The sequence below is a fragment of the Ursus americanus genome, chromosome 11, assembly GCF_024610735.1.
Source record: "Ursus americanus isolate L20-20 chromosome 11, mUrsAme1.1.p, whole genome shotgun sequence".
NCBI lineage: Eukaryota > Metazoa > Chordata > Mammalia > Carnivora > Ursidae > Ursus > Ursus americanus.
The window spans coordinates 26,488,539-26,512,896 of record NC_142137.1 but is presented as its reverse complement, the minus strand read 5'-3'; the positions used below and the strand labels follow the sequence as shown (position 1 = coordinate 26,512,896).

Below are 24,358 nucleotides of genomic sequence, written 5' to 3'. Positions count from 1 at the left end.
GCCCCCGCACGCCGTGGCCTGGGACCCCTCACGTGACCCCGGCGCGCTTTCGTGGGGGCCAGACTCTCCGAGGCGGTGCCGCAGGGGACAGAGGGACGGACGGAGCGGAGTGCGCCGCAGCTTTCGCCAGAACACCAGCGCGGAGAACGTGATGTCGGGGCTCTCCCGCCAGCTGCCTTGGGCCGCCGCCTGCCTGGCCGTGCTCTGTGTGCTGACTGCGGCTCAGAGCCCCACCCCGACCCCGAACACGACTGTGATCACGACTCCAGCGACCACCAACAAGACAGTTCCGACGACGGTGACGACTTCTGCGCCGGTCACCAGTCCAGCACAAGGTGGGCGCCAGCCCAACGGGCCTCCTGTACTCGCCCGCCCGCCGCGCCGCCCGCCCTGCCCGCGGTGCGCGCGGGGCCGGGGCCGGGACGGGCCGCGCTCCAGCAACATGGCGGCCGGTCCGAGTCCAGCCCGGGCCGGGATCGGAGTGGCGGGGGTGGGGGAGCGCCCCGGAGAGCAGGGGCGGCCGAGCCTCGGTGGCCGTTGGGCTCTTTGCCACCCCAAAGTGTCCCACGCCGAGGTGCTTTTAAAAAGTGCCTCGTAATCCCCAGTCTCACTTCAGCTTGGGAAGAGGGGACGTGGCTTCCTCCCGCGGTGGTGGCAGTGTGGTTGATCGTGGGGCGAGGCGACTCGCCTCCAAAGTTGGCGATCAGGTCGAACTCCCTCTCTTTGGTGTTAGTCATTTGCCCATCCAGGTCCTGTCTGCGAAAGGGGGCTTCTCCGGGAGTTGGCAAAAGAGGGAAAGAAACTGAAGACATTAATGCTTGCCAGTGTCTCAGACTTGGGTCTGAGAAAATAAGTTGCCTGCGATCTAACTCTGTTGATTTTGCGGATAGGTGTGGGGTATATTTGAGGTTTGGGCATTTGGTTAATTAAACTTTAAACTTACTATGTGCAAAGGAAGAAAAGTACCCATTCGTGTACCCGATGCTTCATAGATTCTTTTTGGTATTTTATGCTAAACTAGAAGATAGGTGGTGAAATCTAGGAGGAAGATGGAGATAAAGTAACTGCCGGGAGCGTAGGTTTAGTTGATTGTGAAGCTGGCATTGGAACCCAGGTCTGTCGATTCTTTAAAACCGCTCGGGAACACACCCTTTGTTAAGCTGTGCAGTGGATTTGGGTACTGGAGGCGAACGCTGAGTCTTACAGCAGAGATTGGCAATGCCGTGACAACACAAAAGAGAGAGGGGAAGATAAATTTGAGGTGAAAAAGAACCCTGGGTACTTAAAACCTGAAATCTAGTGTGATTTTTTACTCTAGTTAATATTGAGTAAGGAGTAGCTGGCATCTTGACCGAAGAATTGCTGAAGTGTCAGGATTTTTACCTTGGCTTACCCCCCTCCTCCCATTACTGTTTTGAAGTGTCTTCCCTTGGTTTTCGTGTTTTATAGAAGTTTAATAAAATGTCTAATTAGTATTCAGAAAGATGTAATAGTGAAATTCAAAAGTTGTTAGTTGAGGAAAGTACATTGCAATACAATACTGGACATTCTAACTGTACTGTTTTTAAGATGATGGAGCACAGTATATTTTGTCTTCTGCTTATTTGGCAGTTTCTTCCCAGAATTGTAGTTTTTGGAGTGTTTTTCCAAAGAGAAGCTCAGAGATAACCAAGTTAATTGTCTTTTTGTAATTGAAAGTCTTACAAAGGAGATGATTTGTTTCTGTAAGTAGCAGTTGGATAAGCTGCTGCTGAAAATGAGAGGTAGCAAGTTAGTTCATTGTAAATAACATTGTGTTATTCAAACATTAGTCATTAGGCATAAGAGATTTTAGACAACTAGCTTTTTTTTTTGTCAGTACACAAACTCTGCAGAACTTATTGTCTACTTTGTGAACCCCTTACTCAAGGGTATTTTATATATGTCCCAGTCCCTGATAAATACTACTGATAAAATACTGAAATGCATGGCCTCTGTGCAGAACTGGTTTGGGGTTTTGTTTTGTTTTGTTTTTTTTGCACAGGGAAAGCAAATGTAAATGTTTTTTGGAGGCATCTAGCTTCCAGGAAAATGGATAGAGCCCTAGTCTAGACTTTCTGGGCCATTTGGCCTAGATTATTGACAAAGACCCTGCTAATTTGTTAAATTGTATGTACATGAATGTAGCCCCTTCCAGATGTTACTGTCTCTTATCCTCCAGTCACAGAGGACCCTAGAAAGAGCAGATCATTTATGAATTACAAATCTCTGGGGTTTTCAGAATGGGCATCATCCGAATTTGGGTTCAACCTGTAACAAATTTTTTATTACTATTAAAAATTCCAGTGTCTTGGCTGATGTTTTGGGGTAGTGATTTCCCAGTGGCCTTGCAAGACAGCCTTTTTTCCAATATTTTTATTTTTTAAGGATGCTTAAATGGCTCAAGAAACCGAGTGTCTGTGAAATAGTTGCCCTGTAAAAAAGGGTTGTTTCGATAGGTACTGAGCATTCCCACTAGCTTGTGGGGGGTTTTTCTTCTCTTGAGTTTATTTCAGCTTCATCAGTCATTTGTAATGATTGGAATTTCTTATTAAGCCAGTTTATGAAGTGTTTTTGTGTTTGCGGTTAAAAACACATAACATGAAATGTACTATCTTAACACATTTTTAAGGGTACTGTACATTATTAACTATAAGCACAGTGTTACACAAAAGACTTTTCATTCTTCTTCAGACTATACCCTGCTTGAGGAGGAAATCTCCATTTCCCCTCCCCCTAGCAGCCATCATTCTACTTTTTTCTTCTGAATTTGACTATTTTAGATACCTAATATAGGTGGAATCATGCAGTATTTGTCCTTCTTTGACTATCCGACTTAGCATAATGTCCTTAAGGCTCATCCATGTTACAGTGTAGGGCAGGATTTCCTTTTTTTATGGTTGAATATTGTTCTATTGCAAAATGTATAACACATTTTTTAATCCGTTCATCTGTTGATGGGCTATAACATTTTACCATTTCTCTGAATTAGTAAGTTTGGTACTTTACATAATGCTCACTTTTGTTTAAAAAAGGTAAGCTGTACAAATTCAAAGTGAGGTATCAATTGATTGGTTTTATATGCTCCTCCCCACCAGAAATCTGTGAAAGCCGCAACAGCTGTGTTTCCTGTTTTAATGTTAGCCTTGATACCCCTACCTGCTTTTGGATAGAATGTAAAGGTAAGAATTTTTGGAATTGCTTTAATTTTGAGAATGCAAACTGTTTTGTTATAACGTTTTAAGATAGTCTACAGGGTATTCCCGAACACTTAAAAATTATGTAGAAAATTGGATATATTGTGTACTATTTATTTTGCAAATAAAATACTTTTTCCTTTGAAGTTCCTATTGCTTAACATTCCCCCTAAAGTCTCTGGTCTCCCATTCTGTCCCCACCCCTTCATTTTTTTAGACTTGATTATTAAGGTTCAGTACCTTTTAAAGGAAGAGAGATTTTAAAGCTTTGGAAGAATAAGTGGACAAGTACACTGAAATCAGCTGTAAAAGAAAGTTGTGAAATTTTCCCCTAAAAATAGTTTCGCAGAAAAAGGAGGCATTTATCTTTTGCAGGTGTCCTGCTAGATGAGCTCTAGAGACCTCGTAAAACTTTGTTGGATACTTAAATATGGGAGAAGAATGAGATGGAAAGAGAGTTGGTGTTTTTGTTCAATTTTAAAATTAACCTTTAGTTTGAAGGATAAAGAGCTAGTTGGAGATACTTTGAAATGCCAATAAGGTTTTTGTTAGAACCATGGGATTACAGCATATTCTCTTTTCTTATTGTAAGGTAATTGCATTTTTTTCTTATCAGTAAAACAATTTGGTGTGTATGTATGTGTGTGTGTGTATATATATATATATACACACACACACGTATATTTGTAAAAAGCCAAAGCTATATATTAAGCTTCTTTATTCATTAAAAAAATCCAAGAGTTCTGGGCATTGTATCACTACATAGGAAAGTTTAAAAACTTCTTTTAAAATTAAGGTATTAGCTTAATTTGGGGTTAAATTTTTTATTGTGTAAGAGTCACTTTTTGTAATGTCATGAAATGGAATGTAAGAGAGCACCCCTCTCCCCTGCGCAGGGCAGCGTGGGCATGTTTTGGGGCTTGAATGCTTACTGTAGGATATGTTGGGGAAGGGTCTCCTTTACTCTTGCTACAAGTTTGACCATCAGGAAAGCAGTTTTAGACAGTGTAGAAAACCAAGCAGAGGTCTGGAACAGAGGTCCTGCTGGGGCTAATGAGTACCTCCTGTGGTTACTAAGCCTTTGTTGGATCCTGACTGCTTCTCCCTATGATTCAGCCCTCTTGCGGATTCTGGCAGCCCTCACTATACAGCAGTCGTGCCACAATTCTGTGATATAACTGTTTCTGATTTATCTGTTCAGCAGATTCATGTGGAGTTTAGAAGAATATTTGGAGGAATCCTGTGTAGTATTTCTTAATCAGTGAGGAAAAGAGAATTACAGTATTTTCTTGGTCTGTGGACCTCTAAAGTGTTTATGCCTGAGTTTGATTTTTGGAAGCAATTCTGGAGCTTAGTAACAAAGTCAAAGATAATATAAACATGTGATTGGTGCTCTGTGTCTTTTCCCCCCATAACAGAGAAAAACTACTGTTCACCTAATGCAACAGTTAGTGATTGCCAGGTGGTGAATGGAACACAGTTCTGTTCTGGTAAGTATTCCCACTGGCTGCTGGGGAAGGTAGCCAAGAGGTGAGAAAGATCTTTGCCTCAGGAAGCCTTCTTTCAATATTTGGTTTGCCGTTTCCATAATTCTAATCTTGTTAGAAATTTGGTTATAAATAGCGTGTTCATACTGATATGGAAGGACAATGTTTTGAAGCTTAGTTTAGTGATTTGGCTATATTGTAGAGGCCTCCTCCTTTACTTTTTTTTTTTTTTTTTTTTTTTTAACTCTTCTGAAAACTCACTGTAGTGTAGACCCTCTTTTTATTTGCATTTTACTGGACTGGACAGTCTTGTTCTGGCCCTTTTCCTGATTGTGGTGCTGGTGATTGTCACAACCTCTAGCATAGTTTGTGTTATGGTTGACTCTTTTCTGTATTCAGCTGTTTTCTCATTTTTGCACTTTAATTTGAAGAAATTGGTTACTCTTTAACCTTAACTCTTTGCTCAGGAAATAGTTAAAATTTCTAGATGAAACAGCTGATTTTTCTAACAAGATTACAAATGGATAGGGAAGTCAAACTTCTAATTTGGTGCATGGATAATAAAGCAAAAGAGTTTTCTGGAGTGTGTCAGTAATCTTGAAAGACTACCTGTAACAATTTACTTTTAGTAGGGGGTTTTCCCATCCAAGCTTGAACTTCATGACTGAGAATTTCATTATTGTGAGGTCAGTTATCACCTTTGTAGAGTGCATATAATTTGGTTTAGGTGATGAAAGAACAAGCATTTTTAGTATCTATTTTAATGTGTGTCAGAAAATAATAACTATATCAAACCTGCAGTTTCATGAAAATAATTGCTTAGAAACAAGAGTAAGTAAAACATTTTAAAAGATCCTAATTTAGAGAAAAATTGAGTAAGTAATTGTACTTAATTTGACGATGTATCAGTTAGAATTAGTTTGGACTATGTAGCACTCTACATCCAGTACAGACCTAGACTTTTTATTCTCATTCCTCAAAAATATCTTTGACCTTACTCCCTGAGGTGAGTGCTCATGTTCCAGCCATCAAATTGGTTTTCCTGCCAACAGGAAGAGGGAAGAGGCCTGTATCTCTACAGATGCTTTCTAGAAGTTATACTGGGCTACCTACCTGCAGGGGAGGCTAAGAAATGTTTGTCTTTCCCCGGGGGAGGGAAGTGTCAACTATAGATTGGTGCTTCTATTTCTAAAGAAGGGGAGGTCAGTATTGCTTAGAGCAACTGTCAGTCTCCCCCACAAGGTAGTACTTAAACGTAAACATTGTCAAGTGGTATTCAAATGACTACAGTTTGAAAGGTAGTGTGATAGGTCGCGATATTTTAGATTTTGCTTTAACTTAATGTTTGTTTGTTTTAAATAGGACCCGAGCCCACTCCGGTGCCAACGAATTCCACAGGTAATACAAGATAATTGACTCTTTCTTCCTCTCTCAGGATTAATAAGGTCCCTTGATGGACTTTTTAGTAATTAAATACCTAAAAGTTGTTCGTATAATTTAAAAAATTTGTAGATGTATTTGGTCTTGGACCATAGCAATTACATTCGTATGAACTATTTAGGCCAGTGGCACGGAACTCCGGTGTTTCACGTTTGTTGAATATGGGAGGATTTGCTGTATCTTTGGGCATTGAGTCCACAAACTGCTTTTTGTGGATATTTTGAAGATCTTGGGAAATACAGAAGCCTGAAGGAAATTAAAATTCCCTCTAATTCCCATCGTGCAGAGGTACACCAGAATGTTTTCAGTGACACGGTTCTCTCAGTCTTCTCTGTGTGTCTCTCTCAATAGACGTACTTACTGTGAACTTGGGTAATACGCCCACGCACATTTGAGTAGTTTCTCTCTTACATTGTTGTGTACACTTCACTTATCCCGCACTCGGTTGGATAGTTGGGTCGTCTTTCATTCTCCATGCAGGTGTCCTACAGGGAAATGTTTGCTGTTATCCCTGATAGGATTGATTCAAACAGCATTCCTAGGTCAGAGGATAGGATTATTTTAAGACTGAATGTTGATTGCTTTCCAGAAGGATATGCTTTTCATTCTCATCAACCACTGGAAAGTTTTCTCTACCCCTTCAACAGGATTAGATAATTTCTCCTTTAAAAATCTTTACCAAAGTGATAGGAGGAATAAATCATTTAAAAATTTCTAACTTCAGGACAGGTAGTAGGCTGGATGATAGGGATTGGAAACAGAAGACAGCATTTTGTCTATCATAGGAACTGTGAAGAAGGTAAGTGAGTGAGTGTGGTGTGATGAGACAGTTGTAGGAAGGTGTGTATGTGGAGCGATATGGCGAATGTGTTGACAGCTTCCTGGAGATGTTGGCTGAATCTTGAATGACCCTAGTGAAACAGGAGGACCGCTTCCCAAGTGGAGCAAGGCAGTTAGTAATGTGCAAGAGCACGGCGAGGTCAGGGATTGCGTTCGGAAGTGCACGGTGAGGAGTGGTTCAGCTGGACAGTCAACAGGTCAAGAGCCAGATGGGGAGGACAGATTGGAACAGGAGACAAGAGTAAACACAGGGAGATTAGAATAGATAGCCCGTGGCGGGAATTGTGAAGAACTAATAGGGGAAGAGTTGCAGGTGTATGCAAATAGTCTTAGGGAGTGGGAGGGATAGGACTTGCTGGAGGTGAGGGCAGACTCTCAGCTGACAGTACGGGTAAGCTGATCTGTGTAGGCAATAGTGGTGTCCACTGGAACAGCTTGTAGAGAGAATAGGGCTTGAGGACAAACTCCAGGAAATGGTAATGTCTAAGGGTTGAGATGAGGACCAGTGAGGAAATGGAGTAGGGATGGGCAGAGAGGTGTGTCCAGGAAACTGTGTGTGTGTGTGTGTGTGTGTGTGTGTGTGTGTGTGTATTTTAGGTGTAGTTTTTCAGAGGAAAAAGTGGTCAGATGCTGTGGCAAGGACTAGAACTCATTGTGAAAGACTTCGGCAGTAGCAAGCTAGCTCATAGCAGGTTTTGGTAGCCAAATGTGCATAGCTCTTCCCAGCTACACATTCAGTAATATTGTGCTGGTAGCTCGAATTACAGTGGAAATATTCATGCCGTAGAAGTCTGCAAATGCTTTGGAACTTTTGGAGAGCACACAGTGGTAGCACCCGTTCGAAGTCACTGACTAGGAGGATGTTAAAGATTGATAAAGCAAAGACGTTAAGGGAAAATTACTTTCCAGAAGGTAGGATGTGAACTGAAAGGGGGAAAAGAGGAAACAGTTTCTTCAAAACCATTGTGGGCTCACTTTTAATTTCTTCTCCATGAACCTTAATGTAGTTTTCATGCTTAATCCACACTGGGTTCTCCAGTGAAGTACCATGGAGTCTCTCTTGTTTTTTCTCTCTGGTTCTGAAAGTGGAAGGAAGCCAGGGCTTGCTTACGGAAAATGCATCTGTTGAGTGGCAGTTAGTGGTTGAAAAACAAACCTTCCTATGGCCTCTTGCCATGGCTACTGCTGAAGGAGAGCAAGTGAGAAATGAGGGGATTATTAAATGTTGCAAAGAGAATCTGATTTATGTAGGAAGCTGTTCATCGGGGTTAATTATATAGCCTTTTGTTAGTACATATAAATAGTACAAGTAAAAATACTTGTAATAACTTAAAATAGAATGATTAGATTATGTCAGAACTATAGTGGGGAGTGTTCATAATATATTAAGAGGAAGACAATTAAGTTCTACTTTTTAAATTTTTTTGTTACATAAATGCCTAGAGAGATGGCCAGCAGGAAGTAACATGTTACTCTGAGTGATGGGATTACTTAATTTACTGTATTTTTAAAATTTTCCATCACGAGTAGCAGCTTTTGTAACTGCTGAATTATTTTTTTAATGAACACACTGTAGGTCAATAGAGATATGTTCCGTAAGTATTGCATAATTTTGAAAATTTTGTCAAAGTAATACTTCAGTCAAAAGTAAAAGTGTGTAAGTGTTTTGCCTATTTACAAAAAAAAAAAAAAAATTAGTCTGTGCAGCGTCCACAGGGTTGGTAGTAAGAATCAAAAGGTAAATTTGCAAACTTTTTTCCCTGCCATTGTCAGACAAAATTTAGTAAGTGTTCTAAGATTGAAAAGAATATGTTTGTTTAGTTTGTAAAGTGTTATTTTTTGCAGCAACTTTTAAGGAATTAAAAATCTGAAAATAATCATACCCTTTAATCTAGGAATTCTGTATAAGAATCAGCCCTGTAAGAGATGAGATCAGGTATTTCCCTGCCAGGTGTTTATAGTATGGAGAAATGAGAGATGACCTAATTGTCCATCCAAGAGCAGGGTAGGGAAAATGTGTGCAGCAGTGCTCATAGTGAGAGAAAAGGATACAAACGTGTAATCCCATCAATATCGTTAGCATGTCATTGATTAGAATTTGTTAGTAGTATCAGTACTAACAGAAGTTTGTTAATACAGTGCTTTGGTTCCTAAAATGTGTTTACATTCAAATTAATTCTTCTCCCAAGAGTTCATTTTCTTTACAGGCATCATCAGATAACTTAAATTGGGGGATCTGTGGCCCCAGGGGACCTGTTCTTAAAATAAAATTTTATTGGAACAGAATGATGCCTCTTCATTTGCACGTTGTCCTTGGCTGCTTTTGCACTACGCACTGCACAAAGCCTAAAATATTTACTGTCTGCCCCTTTAAGAAAAGTCTGCCAGCCCCTTGAAATGAAGATCATAAGCCAGCCTTGATACCTACTTGAGAAATCCTGAGCCATACTTGTTTCTTACCATGACTTTTTATGTTAGTAGTTTTTGTCATAGAAGCATAAAAAAACCTATAGTTTCCTCACCTAAACACTGATTCTTGACCTCTTGTGTGTCTTTTTGCAAACTTTATCCAGATGTATACGTAGAGTTCATGCTTAGATACATACATAGATGTTAACACAGAGACAGTTCTATGATTGCTTTGTGTTTTCGAAAGTGTGATTTAAAGGCTAGTAGTCTGGCTATGTAGACGTGTTAGTGAACCACTATCTGAAATTTGGCCTTTATTCTTTAAAAAAATGGAAGGCATGTTGAAGTTGGCAGGGTTATTTTAAAAAGACAAATTGCTAGGTACTGGGAGGCTTGGAAATTTAAGTTTTTAATAAGCTTTCTTTCTATTGCAGCTAAAACCACCACCCTGCCTTCTTCCTCTTCTACAACCATGACCACAGCCACTACATCAGGTAAGGAGGGGTTTTTAAACTAACGGCGACGTAGGGTAGGTGTGCAGCCTTGCCTTGCGCTATTTTTGCCCCCATTTTCCAGTTGCATTCATGAATGGTTGTGAACTACAACTCACCTCTTACATTGGAGGACCAGCGTAGTAGGCTGTTAATGCAGTCACGGTAGGTTTGCTGCAAGTCCTCATTCTTTAATGTGTAGCCACATTTGGCGTGACACCTTTGAGTTAAGAGACGGTGTTTTTCTAAAACCCTTTTAGTACAACTTGTGGGTGAGATGTCATTTCTTACAACTTACAAAGTAAACGCTGATTGCTGTTAGGGATTAGTCGTGTGCTGTGTCAGATCATGGCAATTGCAGGAAAGATGATACAGCCATCCTTTCTACTGAGAAAGCTCTAAAAAGCCAGGATCACTGTGAATGTGCACCTCAGCCGTGTTTCTCGCGACTGCTTTACACTTTTTTATAACCCTTTAAAGTGCAAGTGAGAAAGGGCATGTTTCGTAATTACTGATGTGATGTGTTGTAAACGAAATCATAGGTGATGCCACAGGACTTTGCAGATGCACAGGTTACGGATCCTTCTCTCTATCTGTATTTAAAATACTGTGTTTGGTTTTGTTTTTCTTTTTTGGAATTCTTCTGGCTTATTCTTGTGCTACCTTTCTTGGTTTCAAGGAAACCATTTTTTCTTTGCAAGAAGAATTACAGAACAGTTGTAATTAGTTTTAAAGCTCGGGACACCTGGGTGGCTCAGTCACTTAAGCGTCTGCCTTTGGCTCAGGTCATAATCCCAGGGTCCTGGGGTCTAGTCCCGCATCGGGCTTCTTGCTCGGTGGGGAGCCCGCGTCTCTCTCTGCCTGCCGCTCCCCCTGCTTGTGCTCTCTCTCGATCTCTCTCTCTCTGACAAATAAATAAATAAATCTTAAAAAAAAATTTAAAGCTGGCCAATTTATTATACAGCCACCAGAACCAGTGTGTATTTGAAACTCTATTTTAAAAAAAGAAAAATTTATTTTAGGGGGCACCTGGGTGGCTCAGTTGTTAAGCATCTGCCTTTGGTTCAGGGCGTGACCCCAGAGTCCTGGGATCTAGCCTTGCGTCGGGCTCCTCTGCTGGGAGCCTGCTTCTTCCTCTCCCACCCCCCCTGCTGTGTTCCCTCTCTCGCTGCCTGTCTCTCTCAAATAAATAAATAAAATCTTAAAAAAAAAAAAAAAAAGAAAAATTTATTTTAAATATGAGATTGCTTTTCATTTAAATATGAAATTGCTTTTCATTAAAATGGATGGTGCTCTGCTTGAAACCTTTTACTCCCTAAAAAGAAATTTATGTTCTGTTTCTTCTTGAAACATCATTTTATTCCCTGAAAAGGGAATTCAAACTTCCGTACTTTTATTCCGTATGGTTTGGTAATGCTCCTAATACAAAATTTTTGAGTAAGATTTAAAGTGCCTTTAATAACAAGTTCTTTTGATTTGAAATTATAAATTGCAGCTACTGGAGATAATTTTTGTATTTTGAAAAATTGCAACCAAATTTTTGCTTTTATATTTAGCAAAATTCAAAAGTTGATGAATTTTCAACACAAATACTAATATTTACTCTAACAGTTAACTAACAGTATGTTATCTGAAGAAATTGCAAATTTTTAAGTGCTCGACATGTTCTTAGGGCATAATTTATGTACCAGGAGACTCTTTTTCTGTCATTTTCATATTTGAATTTGTATGGTAGCTGTGACCACTGGACGGAGTAAATGGGATAAATTCTAGTTGTAAAGACTTGACTCGAGCAAATACTTTATAGAATTTGACTCATGGCAAAGTCAAAGTAGAAGCTCAGGTGTGTCTTGAAGTTCTGGGTAGAGGATCATGGGACTTATTAAGTCTCGTTATTTTTTTTCTTTCTTATTTAACAGGTACAACTAATACCACTTTAACTCCAACTTCACAACCTGGGCGGAAGTCTACCTTCGATGCAGCCAGTTTCATTGGAGGAATTGTCCTCGTCTTGGGGGTGCAGGCTGTAATCTTCTTTCTCTATAAATTCTGCAAATCGAAAGAACGAAACTACCACACTCTGTAAACAGACCCATTAAATTAACAAGGACTGGTGTGTAACTAACTGAAACCAAAATATTCTCTTTCAAGATGTCCCACATGGAAGACGCTATTCCAGGATCTTTACATGTTCAAAGGATGCATATAGGATACTTGGGAGCATTGTCCTTGAAGAAAAATCACTTAAATCATTTTGCTCAACAGGAATATTTAAAATATTCTGCATGAATCCTTGTGGCTGTCTTCTTTTATTTTAAATGGCTGCTGCTGTGGGATTATGTTCTCTCTTCTTGACATACCAAATGTAACTCTGTGAGTGATGGAAAACATTGTCCTGCACAGGCAAGCTCGTGACTCTTTGGCAGTTTAAATTTAGTCATTTTAAAGCCTGAAAGCTGCATTATTTTCATCCTATCTCAGGATGTAGTTTAGTGACCAGAATTGAGAAGAATGTGCCAAATGAGCATCAGCTGGGGGGACTTTTGGCTGTCCTTTCAAAAGTGGAATCAATCTATAAATTTAGTATCCTTAGAGCAAACTGTATCCTTAGAGTAAAATTTTGTGCTTGATAACAGTTATTTTTTCTACATTAGAAATAAGATGCCACACAGGGAATTACATTCCAGATTTAAAGAAACGAATGGAAAGGATACAAACCATTAACAAATAGCAGGTTATCGTTCATACTCGTAAAGCACCTTAAATCACTGAGAAAATAAAGAACAGTGCCTTATAAGACAGACGGAGAGGTGGCCTCTAACTTCAGGTGTTTGTGATTTGCTCTTTCACGTTTAGGGAGGTAAAGGTTGGTCTGTGATGTGACTGTTGACGAGCTGGAGCAGACCTGCTTTTAGACGCCGTGCTGTTAGTATTTAATTGAAAACTTACTGTTTTCAATTTTAGGCCTGAGCAAGTTAAGCTTAAGGATGTTCTACAAAGTCGAAAGCCTCCATATATTGAACTTCCCAACATTTTTCTTAGGCTGTTAAAAAGTACAAAGATAAAGTTGATTTACTTACATTTTCCTTTGTGCTTCAGGAAGTATCCTAACACTGTTGTACCTTGAACGGATTTCCACCAAGCTTCCTTGAAAAGTAACTTTTTTTATGAGGCAAGAAGGAAATAAGTTGTTTTAGAGTCATTTGCTAACGCTTGAATGAGACAATCATTTTAAGTTTTGAGACCAGAAATGTGACCAGTGTAATTTCAGAAAATCTAAACATTTTCGGTTGATTGGATTACTGTAGATTTTTAATGATGATTGCCCTGGATAGACGGATTGTGCTTTCTCTTCCTTCTTTCTCCTTCTCTCCCATCCTTTCTTCTTAGTTTCAGTTTCCATAGTATAATACGCATGCATACTTTAATTTTTTTTTTTTTTTTTTTTTTTTTTTTTTTAGTTTTCTTAGGAAGCACTATTTTTTTCAGTTTTAGAGGGATACTTCTCCCCTGCCTTTGACATATTGGATTAGTTCAGAGGTTTTCATTAGTTTTAAAAAAGCTTTTGCTTTTCTGGGTCATTAAAGTTTGTTTTTTGTTTTTTGGATTTTTTTTAGTTTCTTTAGCCTATAGGGGCTGAGCTTAGCACTTGGTTTTCAATATTTTGTAGTAAGAAATGACGAGTTGCTTTGGTCCATTTCATAAGCCAAAATTCCTTGCATTTAGATATGATTATATTCAAGGTTCTTAAAATGAAGATTTACTGTTTCTTTGTTACTTGCTGGTACAGCTGAAGTTTGTTTTACTTGCACATTTGTACATACACCTAATGTTTTCAAGTGCCTTAATTGTTTAAAATCTCTGGCTTCAAAGGTTTTTGGGAAAAGGTAGGTTTACCTCACATTTTTGTGTTTTCATTAGTAATATTCTGGTATCAGTTCTAGGAACCTCACAAAAATTTTTATTATGGTGCCATGGCTGTTAGTTTTTAGTGAGTGCTGTAAGATCCAAGAATTATTTGAAAATATACAGAACCTCCGTTTCTCCCAAAGTGGCAACATGTAGCTGCAGTGGGATATAATCATTTCCCTAGACGCGAATGCCTTGTCCCACAGAGTCCGTACGTACAGCAGTCGTCGTGAAAATGTAGCTGAAGCTTCTCGTCTCCTGTAATTTTAAATACTGCTCTGAAACCAGTTAGATTTTGCCAGAAGAGCTCTTAAACAGGACTCCCAGCCTTTTCCCCCTTCCTTTACTATCTTGAGCCATTAATAATTTGGTGGTTTTTTTTTAAATCCAGAAGGTATATAGAAACCTTTTCAGATTTTTCTCCTGATTTGTTCACGTGGATGTAGTTCTATCAAAACACCGTATTTTACCTTACAGATACTTGTTGCACAGGCAGACACTGCTGTATTTAGAGATTTCTAGTTCAGTTCATTAAAAACCGCAAAACCAATCTGTATCATGTACCAAACCGATTTAAAATAAATCTACATGTTTATTGAATTAGTATGTTGTTTTTTATTAACTGAAGTGTTTTTGCATTTTGATTATGAAATTTAATGTTGGTGAATTTATCCGATCAGTCTGTTTGGGGATGGGTTGTCTACTCACTTTTTATTACTCTGCAAGCCCCGCAGGTAGGCCCGGAGATGCGCAGTCATCAGCGGAGGACGGAGCTGCCGAAGCTTGTTAGCGCTTTAGTGCTTTCAGCAAGTGAACGCTGGCCATCCGTTGTCTTCTCGCTTGGCATTGTTGCTTGAGAAATCTGTCCTCTGCACGGATCTTTGTTTTCCTTTGTTGCTTTTTAAGATTTTTCTCTGGCTGGTTTGAGCAATTTGATGACGATGTGCTATGTTTCTTGTGCTTGGGGTTTGTTGGGTTTCTTGGGTATATGCTTTTCATCAGATTTGGACGTTCTCAGCTGTTGTTTCTTCAAATATTTTTTCCTATCCTTTCCCTTCTCTGTTGGGGATTCTGGTCACACGGGTGCTGCTGGAAGTTGACCCACAGCTCATCCATGTGCTGTCTAGTTTTTTAATCTTTTCCTGTTTCATGTCCGATTCCCGTGTTCAAGTTCACTGATGGCCACAGTTTAATCTGTTGATCTTGCCCAGTGTAGTTTTCATTTAGGATGTCTTCATTTCTAGACGTTCACTTGGGGTGTTTTTATACCTTTCGTGTCTACGTAACCATTCTTTAGTGTTTGAACATACAGTGGGTTGTTTGTTTTTTTAATACTTAGGTCTGCTAATTCTAATACTGGGTCAGTTTGATTTTTTTGCTCATTATGGGGTCATACTTCTCCAGTTTCTTTGCACGCAAGATTGAAGGTATAACCTGTTGGGTGCTGGTTATTTTTGTTCTGGGCCATAGAAAACAGTTTGATCCTTTTTAGGTCTTACATTTAAACTTCGTTAGGTGGGAGCAGAGCAGCATTCATTGGAGGGCTAGTAGTTGCCCAGTTCCGAGTAGTCCGTGCCCCTGGATTGTGAGGCTTTCTAGTCTGGGCTAGCGGGGCAGGCTCTGTTCCTAGCTTTGTGCGGGCTTCCAGGTGCTGTTTCCTGGAAACATTTCCCCAGCCCTGGGTAGTTAGCTCACGCCTCTGCTGATCAGTGTTGCTGAGAGTCCTCTTTCTGTGGCTTTCCGCCCTGGTGCTCTGCTCTGCAGCTCCAGCTGCTTTCAACTGCCTTGACTTTCAGCTCCATCTCCTCAACTCAGGAAGTGCACGGGGCTCTGTCTGGGTGTCCTCCCCCTGCATCGTGGCTTAGAAATTCAAGGCAATAGGCTGGGTCGATCGTTTCCTGTCTTTCAAGGATCACTGTCCTTTGCCCAAAGTCCAATGTATCGAAAACTACTGTTTCATGTGTGCTGTCCAGTTTTTCAGTTTGAGGGTAAATGCAATCTCTTACTTCATCTTGGCCAGAAGAAAAAGTTCAAGATGGGGATTTTGAAGTTTTAATTTTTAATTCAAGGAATATATAAATACATATTCTTAAATATTTTTTCTTCAACTATACAAGGTATGTCTGCTTTGATGGTCCCTCAGTCCCTTCCCCTTGCTTGCTCCTCCACTTTGCAGAGGTAATCACGGAACTGGGCTGGTGTTAAACCCCCCACTCCACCGGCATTTTTTAGGTACTGTGTGTAGCCTTAGAAAACACATACTGTGGATTTTTGTTTTAACAGCAGCCTGCAACTTCTTCTCACTCGCTACTTCTTGGAGATCTTTCCAAGTTAGTGTATGTGGCTGGACCAAATTCTTAAATTCTCTGAGGGCATATGTAGTATGAGCATCCTAAGTGTCCACTTACTGAAGGATAGTAGGTTTGCAAGTTTTAGTCTTTAGTAACACTTTTGCAGAGCATATCTTTGCACCTGCCCCTCGTTTACGTGTGACTTTCTTGCTAGAGTAACCATGGAGAAGTGGAGATCTGCACCATAGGGTTTACACTTCGAACTTTTTAAAAATATATTTTATAACTCATTTTTTAATTTAAATTCAACTAACATGTAGCGTATTATTAGTTTCAGAGGTAGAGTTAGTGATTCATCAGCCTTATATCACACCCAGTGCTCATTACATGTGTCCTCCTTAATGTCCATCACCCAGTTACTGCATCTCCCCACGCCCTCCCCTCTAGCAGCCCTGCTTGTTTCCTGTGATTAAGAGTCTCTTATGGTTTGTCTCCCTCTCTGATTTCAGCTTGTTTTATTTTTCCCTCCCTTCCCCTATGCTCCTCTGTTTTGTTTCTTAAATTCCATATATGAGTGAGATCATATGATAATTATCTTTCTCTGATTGGCTTATTTTGCTTAGCATAATACCTTCTAGTTCCATCCACACTTTGTATATTTTACAGACTGAGATTGCCTTCCAATTTCCACCAGCCAGGGGACCTGAGAGTTTTCTATATCCTTTCCATCTGATTGGCAAAGTTAAATTTTAATACTCTGGTGAGTGAAATGATTTATTTGGTTACTGTCCTTAATTTGTACTTCCTCTGTGAATTGTCTTTTTTGGTTGTCTTTTCTTAATTGTAGGATTTTTTATCTTAAAATGTGCTGGGTGCTCACCTATGGTCAATGGATTTTCTTCAAGTCTTTGTCTTTGACTATGGTGCCTGTATCACCAGAGTACAATCAGGAGACAGAAGCCATATAATACGAACAGGGGAAGTTTGACCCAAGAGTGGATTGGAGTGATAGGACATATAATCTGTAATATTTTAAGAAATACAAACAAAGCAGTCAAGAATTCTAAAGAATACTGGTGTAGCAAATATAAGAAGTGGCCACTATCTGTTCTCCCTCAAGCTGAATTCCAGAAATAATTAGGATACAACCTTGGCTCTCTGGATGAAGTTTGTGGTAGCTGCAAACCCACCACCAGGCAGCTATGGGGAAATGATATACCGGTGGTAAGCTGTGAAGTCTGGTAAGCTGTGAAGTCATCCAAGGGGATGCAGGGTGAGCCATGCACAGGAGGCACCACACCAGTGACATTCCACTGCTAAGCTGTGTGCACCGCTAGAGTTTTGCCCAGAACGGGGAAAAGAAATTCCTCCAGTACTGTCTACTGACAAAACATCATGCCACCTAGCAAAGAAGTATTCTATTCACTCATGGTTCAACTCCATTGTCATTGTAATGGTGGAGCAGGCAACAGGTGGATTCAAAGCGTAAAGCCCTTCTTTCTGTCAATTTATGACCTCCCACTACTTAATATTTTTTTTGCCCTTGCTGAGAATCTCAAGTAGTCAGTTCTTTTCCTGGTGGTGACCCAAATATTACTACCAAAGCGTCTGAATCTTCCACTGTCCTACCTGTCTTGGTCGTGTAGTTTTTCATTAATCTTTACTAGTGGGTATGGAAGTACTCAGGCACCCAGACAACCCCCGTGTTCCAGATATGGTCCTTGCCTCCACTTGTTCCAGCAATACAATCTCCCCTTGGTAATCAGGATTGACCATTCCAGCCAATAGGGTAACACCTTTCGCTGCCTGTTGGTCTAGTGGCTTATGAATCCCAACGGCCAAGTGGCAGTCTCATCTTAGATCTAACATCAATAGACCTGTTGTGTGTCTCTGGTTGAAACAAACCTTGGGAACTAAGACCTCCCGAACAGCTCAGCTTGAGGTTCCTGAGTTGAGAAGTATACTCATGAGGAGTCACACCCACTTCTACCTCTTGATTCCTGGGTTCATATGCTACCACCGTGAGACAACTCCATCCTTTTGAAGTGGTATCTCCCAACAGTTACAGATGAGTTTTCAGTGAATTATTCCACCTTTCAATTAGACCAGCCCCTTCTGGGTGTTGGGGGATATTAATTTCACAGGCATGAGTTCGCGGCAACATTTCCTTTACTGTGAAATTGATTCCTTAATTAGAAGCAGTACTAAAGGAAATGCCATGATGGTGGATAAGGCATTCTATGAGTATGTGCCTCAGATAGTAGTGCTGGCAGAAGCATTATAGATCATATCCAGAATGTGTGTATATTCTACTAAAGATGAATCTCTGTCCTCTATGATGGAAAAGGACTATATAATCAAACTACTGTCACGTGGATGGCTGTTACCCATGAGATTAATACCCTATTGCAGCCTCAGTATTGGTTTCGGCTCTTGACAGGTTAGGCAGTAGCGGGTAGTGCATGTCAGCCATGGTAAGGGGAGATCCATGTTGTTGAGCCCATGCATATAGCCTCTAGCTCTGCCACCATGGTCACGTTGTTCATGGGTCCATTGAGCAAGCACTGGGGTGGCTGGGGAATGAGACTGATTGACACCGTGGAGTGCATATTTTATCCTCCTGATTAATAAGAGCCTCCTTTGCTGTAGACGCCCTTCAGTGACATGGGATATGCATATCTTCAGTGTGTTCCCATTCCAAGATCCATCCACATACCTTTTTCCACATTTACTAGTCACCAACCTTTACTATTTCTTCCAAGTCTCTGACTATCCAACCAAACCACTAGCAACTATCCGAGAATTAGTGTGGATGTGTACTTCTGGCCATGTCTCAGATCAGACACAATGGACAACCAAATGTACTATTTGCAGTTCACACAGGGAAGATTTTCTTGCATCCCTTCTTTTTAGGTTCACTACTGAGTCCACTTTTGGGGGGATCCAATATATCCTACAGACCTATATATAAACCAGGTTTGATTGTTTTTCTGGGCTAGCTAGTTGTTGGAAACACCCCAGACCAGAGGTATTGATTGAGGAAGAGGAGGCAACAGGAGTTGGTGTTGAAAGAGTCTGAGCCACATGTTCATGGAAGCTATTTGTACCTTTCAGATCTGCTCAAGCAAGTTAGGTCAATTGTGTACTATTTCCACTGATGATAGATTGCTGCTGTGCAAGCTCAGGCTTATGACCAGGTTGACTCCCAACACCCAAATCACGATGTGAGGCTTGGGCTACCTGCTCCCCTGCCGTCCCATGGCTGGGTAATCAGTCTCTGTGAGGCACAAAAGGGGAAGAGTTATCTTCGAAAGAGGGCATAGGTTTGCTCCAGGGTTCTGCCCTGTGTTTCTGCTTGACAAAGGCTCCATACGTGCCAGGGTACCTTTAGCATCACTGGCTCTGCTGGATCACAGGACCTAGGTGGCAGAGCAGCTGATACTGTAGCTCAAATTCATGACAGAGCTTCCTGTTGCTCAGCTCCCCACTCAAAACTGGTAATCTCACAGGTAACTCTACAGGTGGGTTGAAATAGCAAACTCAAATATGGTACGTGTTGCCTTCAAATCCAAAAAGGCCTACTGAGTATCATGCCTTTTTTTCAAGGTATATAGCGTGAGCTGAAGCAAACTGTCTTTCTCCTCAGAGGAAGATATTTAATGTGCTCCAAACCACTGAACCCCCCGACACTTCACTGGGGTCAACAGCCCCAAATTTTTGTGGAATTTGTCTTTCACCTTCTAGTTCTTGTATGTCTTACTAAAACACCAAGTATTTACTACCTCCTACTCATCGTATCCAATCAGCATAATGTTATCAACACAGTGGACAATCACACGGGTGATGATCGAGGTCTCTACAGACTATATCACGGTAGAGTAGAACCGACAAAGCCTTAAAGCAAGACTTCGACAGTATACTGCTGCCCTACCAGGTAAAAGCTAACTGCTTTTCACAGTCCTTAAATTTGTTATGGAGCAAAAGGCATAACAAATTGGGTCAACAACTGCATAACAAATGCCAGGAGGATATTCATTTGCCCCAGTAAAGATACTACATCTGAGATAGCAGCTGCCGTTGGAATCACTGCCTCATTAAGATGGGAACCTGAGAGTCCCTAGTCATTTTCCAAGATCCACCTGTTTTCTGCACAGGCCAAAGTGGTGATTTAAGTGGCAATGTGATAGGTATCATCACCCTTGTTTCCTTTAAGTTTTGATGGTGACATTAATTTCTGCAGTTTCCCCAGGGATATAATATTGCTTCTAGTTTACTTTCCTGAAAGGGGAAGTTTCAGGGGCTTCCAATGATCTCTTCCTCCAATAATGAGCCTTCAATTCATGGCTTAAACAGTCTTTTCAGTTGTTAATTATGTCTATTCCAATGATACATTCAGGAACTGTGGAAATACCCATGCAGCAGGTCCATGGATCGACCGGGTCCACTGTAATTAGTACCCGAGACTCCTTCTGTTACCTCACTGTAACCCTTCGTTTTGACCGGTGAGCCACGGTGTGTTCTGGGTTCCCAGGAATTAGAATTAATTTAGAGGTCATGCCTATTCTTCACCAAATCATCTAGATATCTCTTTTCCTCTGATGAACAGTAACCCTGGGAAATGATTACAGATCCTTCAGGAGAATGTTTGGAAGGTTTATGCTATATACCTGCAGCAGTGGTGTAGGGTCCTTCCTCAAGGTGACCCAGCCTCCCATGACGTCAAGGGTCTGTGAATTGACTTAAGTATGGAATCTGAGTGACAGACAATGACTCTGCTCTGTGCTGACTCAAGCCAGGTTTTTGGTTACCAGAGTTTCTCCTGTTGTGTAGATCAAGCAATATTCTAATTGGCTGCCCATATGATTTCATTCAGGGGGACACACTGACCACCAAAGATCTCTATGTGCCAGGTCTATAATCTGACTACTGATATGTCCCTGATGCCCTTTATAATAGACACACCCACCCTGTCCTTGGCAGTTGCCTTCTGCTATTCTGGGCTTGCATCGTGACCACTGAAATGAGAGCCCATCCCAACAGCAATGAGAAATGACAAGATTGTGATTTCAACTGTCATTGTAATTTAGCATTCTGCACAACAAAAATTTGTGCTTGATTCTTAGCAGTATTACCCCTGTGACTACAAGAAATAAGAGATTTTTTTAAAAGCTACCTTGGAAGCGCTCTGGTTTTCAGACCATGATCTGAGATGAGAATTAAAGGACCAGCGCTTGTCATTTTCTTCTGTGAGTGCTGGAGTGCATCCAAGAAAGTCCATCCCACACCCCGGTATTTATGGTCATCGTTATTGCCATGAGAGTCAGTGTAATAGCAATTTAGGCTCCCAAAGCACATGCTTCAGTAGGCACTTCATCACAGTCAACCACGGGTAATGACTTGGTTGACTGTCATGCCACTGCATGCAAAGGATCACCGGCGTTCCCTGTCTCATTGTCAAGGAGCTCAGCACTGCGGTCAAGCCCAAGCCCATCTTTGTGAGTCTGTCCCCTAAGACCACTCCACTAGTGGTATCTGTTCTGTATTACTCATGGGCCAGTTAAGAGATAGAAACCATGCAGTCATCAAACTGTGAGAAAGTTTAATATAAAGGATTATTAACTATAACAAGGGGTTGAAGTAATGGGAGGACTGGCTGGGAAGCAATAAAGAAAGCTCTGAAGAATATAGAGATAGCAGATAGAGTGAGCAGTGACTACCCTCCAGAGCTGACATCCTTTGGAGAGAGTGTGACCAAGGCTCACCGGATGGGTGAGAAGTTCACTGAGGCTGGGAAGCAGCCCTCACGAAAGGAGGAGCAGGAGGAGAAAGCCCTTCACAGAAGGCGCCATGCCAGTGGCCCTCCACCAGGAAGCTTCGTGCTCTTCCGTGCGTTCTTGCACAGAAGCCTGGTGCCACAGAAGCCAAAGACACGGCAAGGGCTGCTGAGAGGAGCACCCCAGAACCTCCTTCTCCAGCGTCCCTCCAGTACTCTCTCCTGACAACGCTTAAAATCTTGCAGTAGGCAAAGAAGAAATATTTACAGGGTCCATATTAATTATATCCAGCAGACAAGGTTGAATTTAGAGCTGAGAGACATAAATTGATAACTGGTACCATACTTTGTCATGTTGAATTTTTAGCTTTGACATCAAAGTCATCGATCTTCCTCTTGGCTTTTGTTTTTCGTGTTCTATTTCAGAAATAAGTTTGTGTGTGTGGGTCTGTGTGCATGCGTGTGTGTGCGTGTGCATATAGATTCGGGGTTCACTGTGTATACTGGAAGGTGATAATTTTCTTCTACTTCAAATAGACTCAACCTTATCCTTAATTTGAAAAAGCTACATATATCATATATAAATTTATGTATGTAAATGCTTCACTGGCCTTTTCTTTTCCATTCATCTACCTATTTATTCCTTTACCCAGGATACATTTTTTTTTTCTTGTCTGAAAAAAAAAAAGACTTGGATTAGGACTTTTCAAAAGTCTGAAGAAGGTTTCAGTATTTGTAGGAAGAATAAAAAAACTGTTAAGAAAGGATGATGTTCTTAAGTGAAACAAACAGAAATAAGTGCTCTGAAGTTTATTTAGATTAACCTGTTCTGATTTTCCTACTTGCTAATAAATACTGCTTAGCAGCAATGCCCTCTCTCCTGGTTCACAGATCTCATCAGCCATCTAGAACCCATAATGAGAGGCTGTCGGTTGACTAACGGCAAGGCCTTGGTTGTAGAAATGCAAATCAACTCTTAGTTCTTTTTTTTTTTTAATGTTTTTTTATTATATTATGTTAGTCACCATACAGTACATCCCTGGTTTCTGATGTAAAGTTCGATGATTCGTTAGTTGCGTATAACACCCAGTGCACCATGCAATACGTGCCCTCCTTACTACCCATCACCAGCCTATCCCATTCCCCCACCCCCCTCCCCTCTGTAGCCCTCAGTTTGTTTCTCAGAGTCCGTAGTCTCTCATGCTTCATTCCCCCTTCTGATTACCCCCCTTTCTTTATCCCTTTCTTCCCCTACCGATCTTCCTAGTTCTTATGTCCCATAGATGAGAGAAATCATATGATAGTTGTCTTTCTCTGCTTGACTTATTTCACTTAGCATTACGTGAAACAACTCTTAGTTCTTAAAACCTAAGGCCAAACCCTACTTCACCTGGGACCTTTGGGATATAATCATCTCGTTCTTCCACACTATCTTCATAGTACTGATAATAAAAATTAGATAAAGGCTTAATGGAGGTTAGACTCATTTTTATTCATTCAAATGCGCAAGGAAATAAAATGTGGAAAAGGATACATGAGTACCAGTCAGGTCCTTATGGGATTATGGATGGAGCTGTGTGCACTTGAAAAGTTGAACATTGAACATTTTCTGCCACATTGGGTAGAAAGACGTTGTCAGTCCTTTTTGTGTGTTTAATAGGTACCTGTAATAAAAAGAGTAAATAGATGTTAGAGATATCATCAAAAGTCACTGTCACTCACGAGACCGAGGTCGTCGGTCCAGTCTGGGGCAGGCCGTTCAGTGTGCCTTCTTATTTGTGTGCAAATACTTGTTTGCCACTTGTCATAAAGGGAACTGGTCACAAATTAAATCTATCAACAGAAAGCCATTTTCATCTAAAGAAAAAAGATATCCTATACATGGAGTAATCTAAAAATTCCTTAATATTTTATCATTTGTGTTAGTGCAGTGTTCTGTTTTTTAGAAAATCACTTGTGGTCTTACATTCCAGCCATGTATAAATTCTTCTTCAATCTGTATTTATCTGATTTACCTTACGACTTTCTTAAGAAGTTGGGGCTTAGAAAGATTTGAAGAGGCTGCAATTCTTTTGTGCCTTTCCTGGACCTTGGGCTTTTTGCTTGGAGTTTTTAGAGCGTACACAAGCCAATGGGCCACAAAACACTTCCTTATTTATTAGGGTCTGTTTAGACCATCACCCTTCTAAATACAGTTGATCTCCTCAAATGCAGTTAGCTACTTAAGCAGCCTTCTCAACCATGAGCTTTAATCACCAACTACCTCCTTAAGAGCAACCCTTGCTCTTTGGAGTGAAATGGGTGTGGAATGAATCTTAAAAGCCCTTGTGGTCCCATACATACCAACTGAATATTGTTTCCTTTTGGAAAAGGCTTTTGCAGAAACAGACATATACTAGAATTTCACCTTTTGGTGAAAGATGACTGCACAGAGATTGGTAAGTCAAGCAAATGGCGGGCATTAATAATGTGGTCCTATTTGTCCAAGGACCTCGAATGGATG

At 40.7% G+C, this 24,358-nt stretch overlaps 2 protein-coding genes across 2 annotated transcripts in view; one reads left to right on the top strand and one right to left on the bottom strand.

The window, feature by feature from the left end:
- Positions 1 to 28: 28 nt before the first annotated feature.
- Positions 29 to 14,391, top strand: CD164 (CD164 molecule). Its single transcript, XM_045798443.2, has 6 exons — positions 29 to 335; positions 3,117 to 3,200; positions 4,634 to 4,705; positions 6,065 to 6,100; positions 9,826 to 9,885; positions 11,802 to 14,391. The coding sequence occupies exons 1-6, from the start codon at positions 152 to 154 to the stop codon at positions 11,966 to 11,968; spliced, it is 603 nt and encodes a 200-aa protein (XP_045654399.2). The 5' UTR covers positions 29 to 151; the 3' UTR covers positions 11,969 to 14,391.
- Positions 14,392 to 23,333: 8,942 nt separating this feature from the next.
- Positions 23,334 to 24,358, bottom strand: part of LOC123792892 (uncharacterized) — a 138,910-nt gene continuing 137,885 nt past the window's right edge. Inside the window, exon 46 of the mRNA XM_087865371.1 lies at positions 23,334 to 23,519. Coding sequence (XP_087721497.1) covers positions 23,409 to 23,519 — 111 coding nt within the window. The 3' untranslated portion in view covers positions 23,334 to 23,408. The remainder of the gene's footprint in view (positions 23,520 to 24,358) is intronic.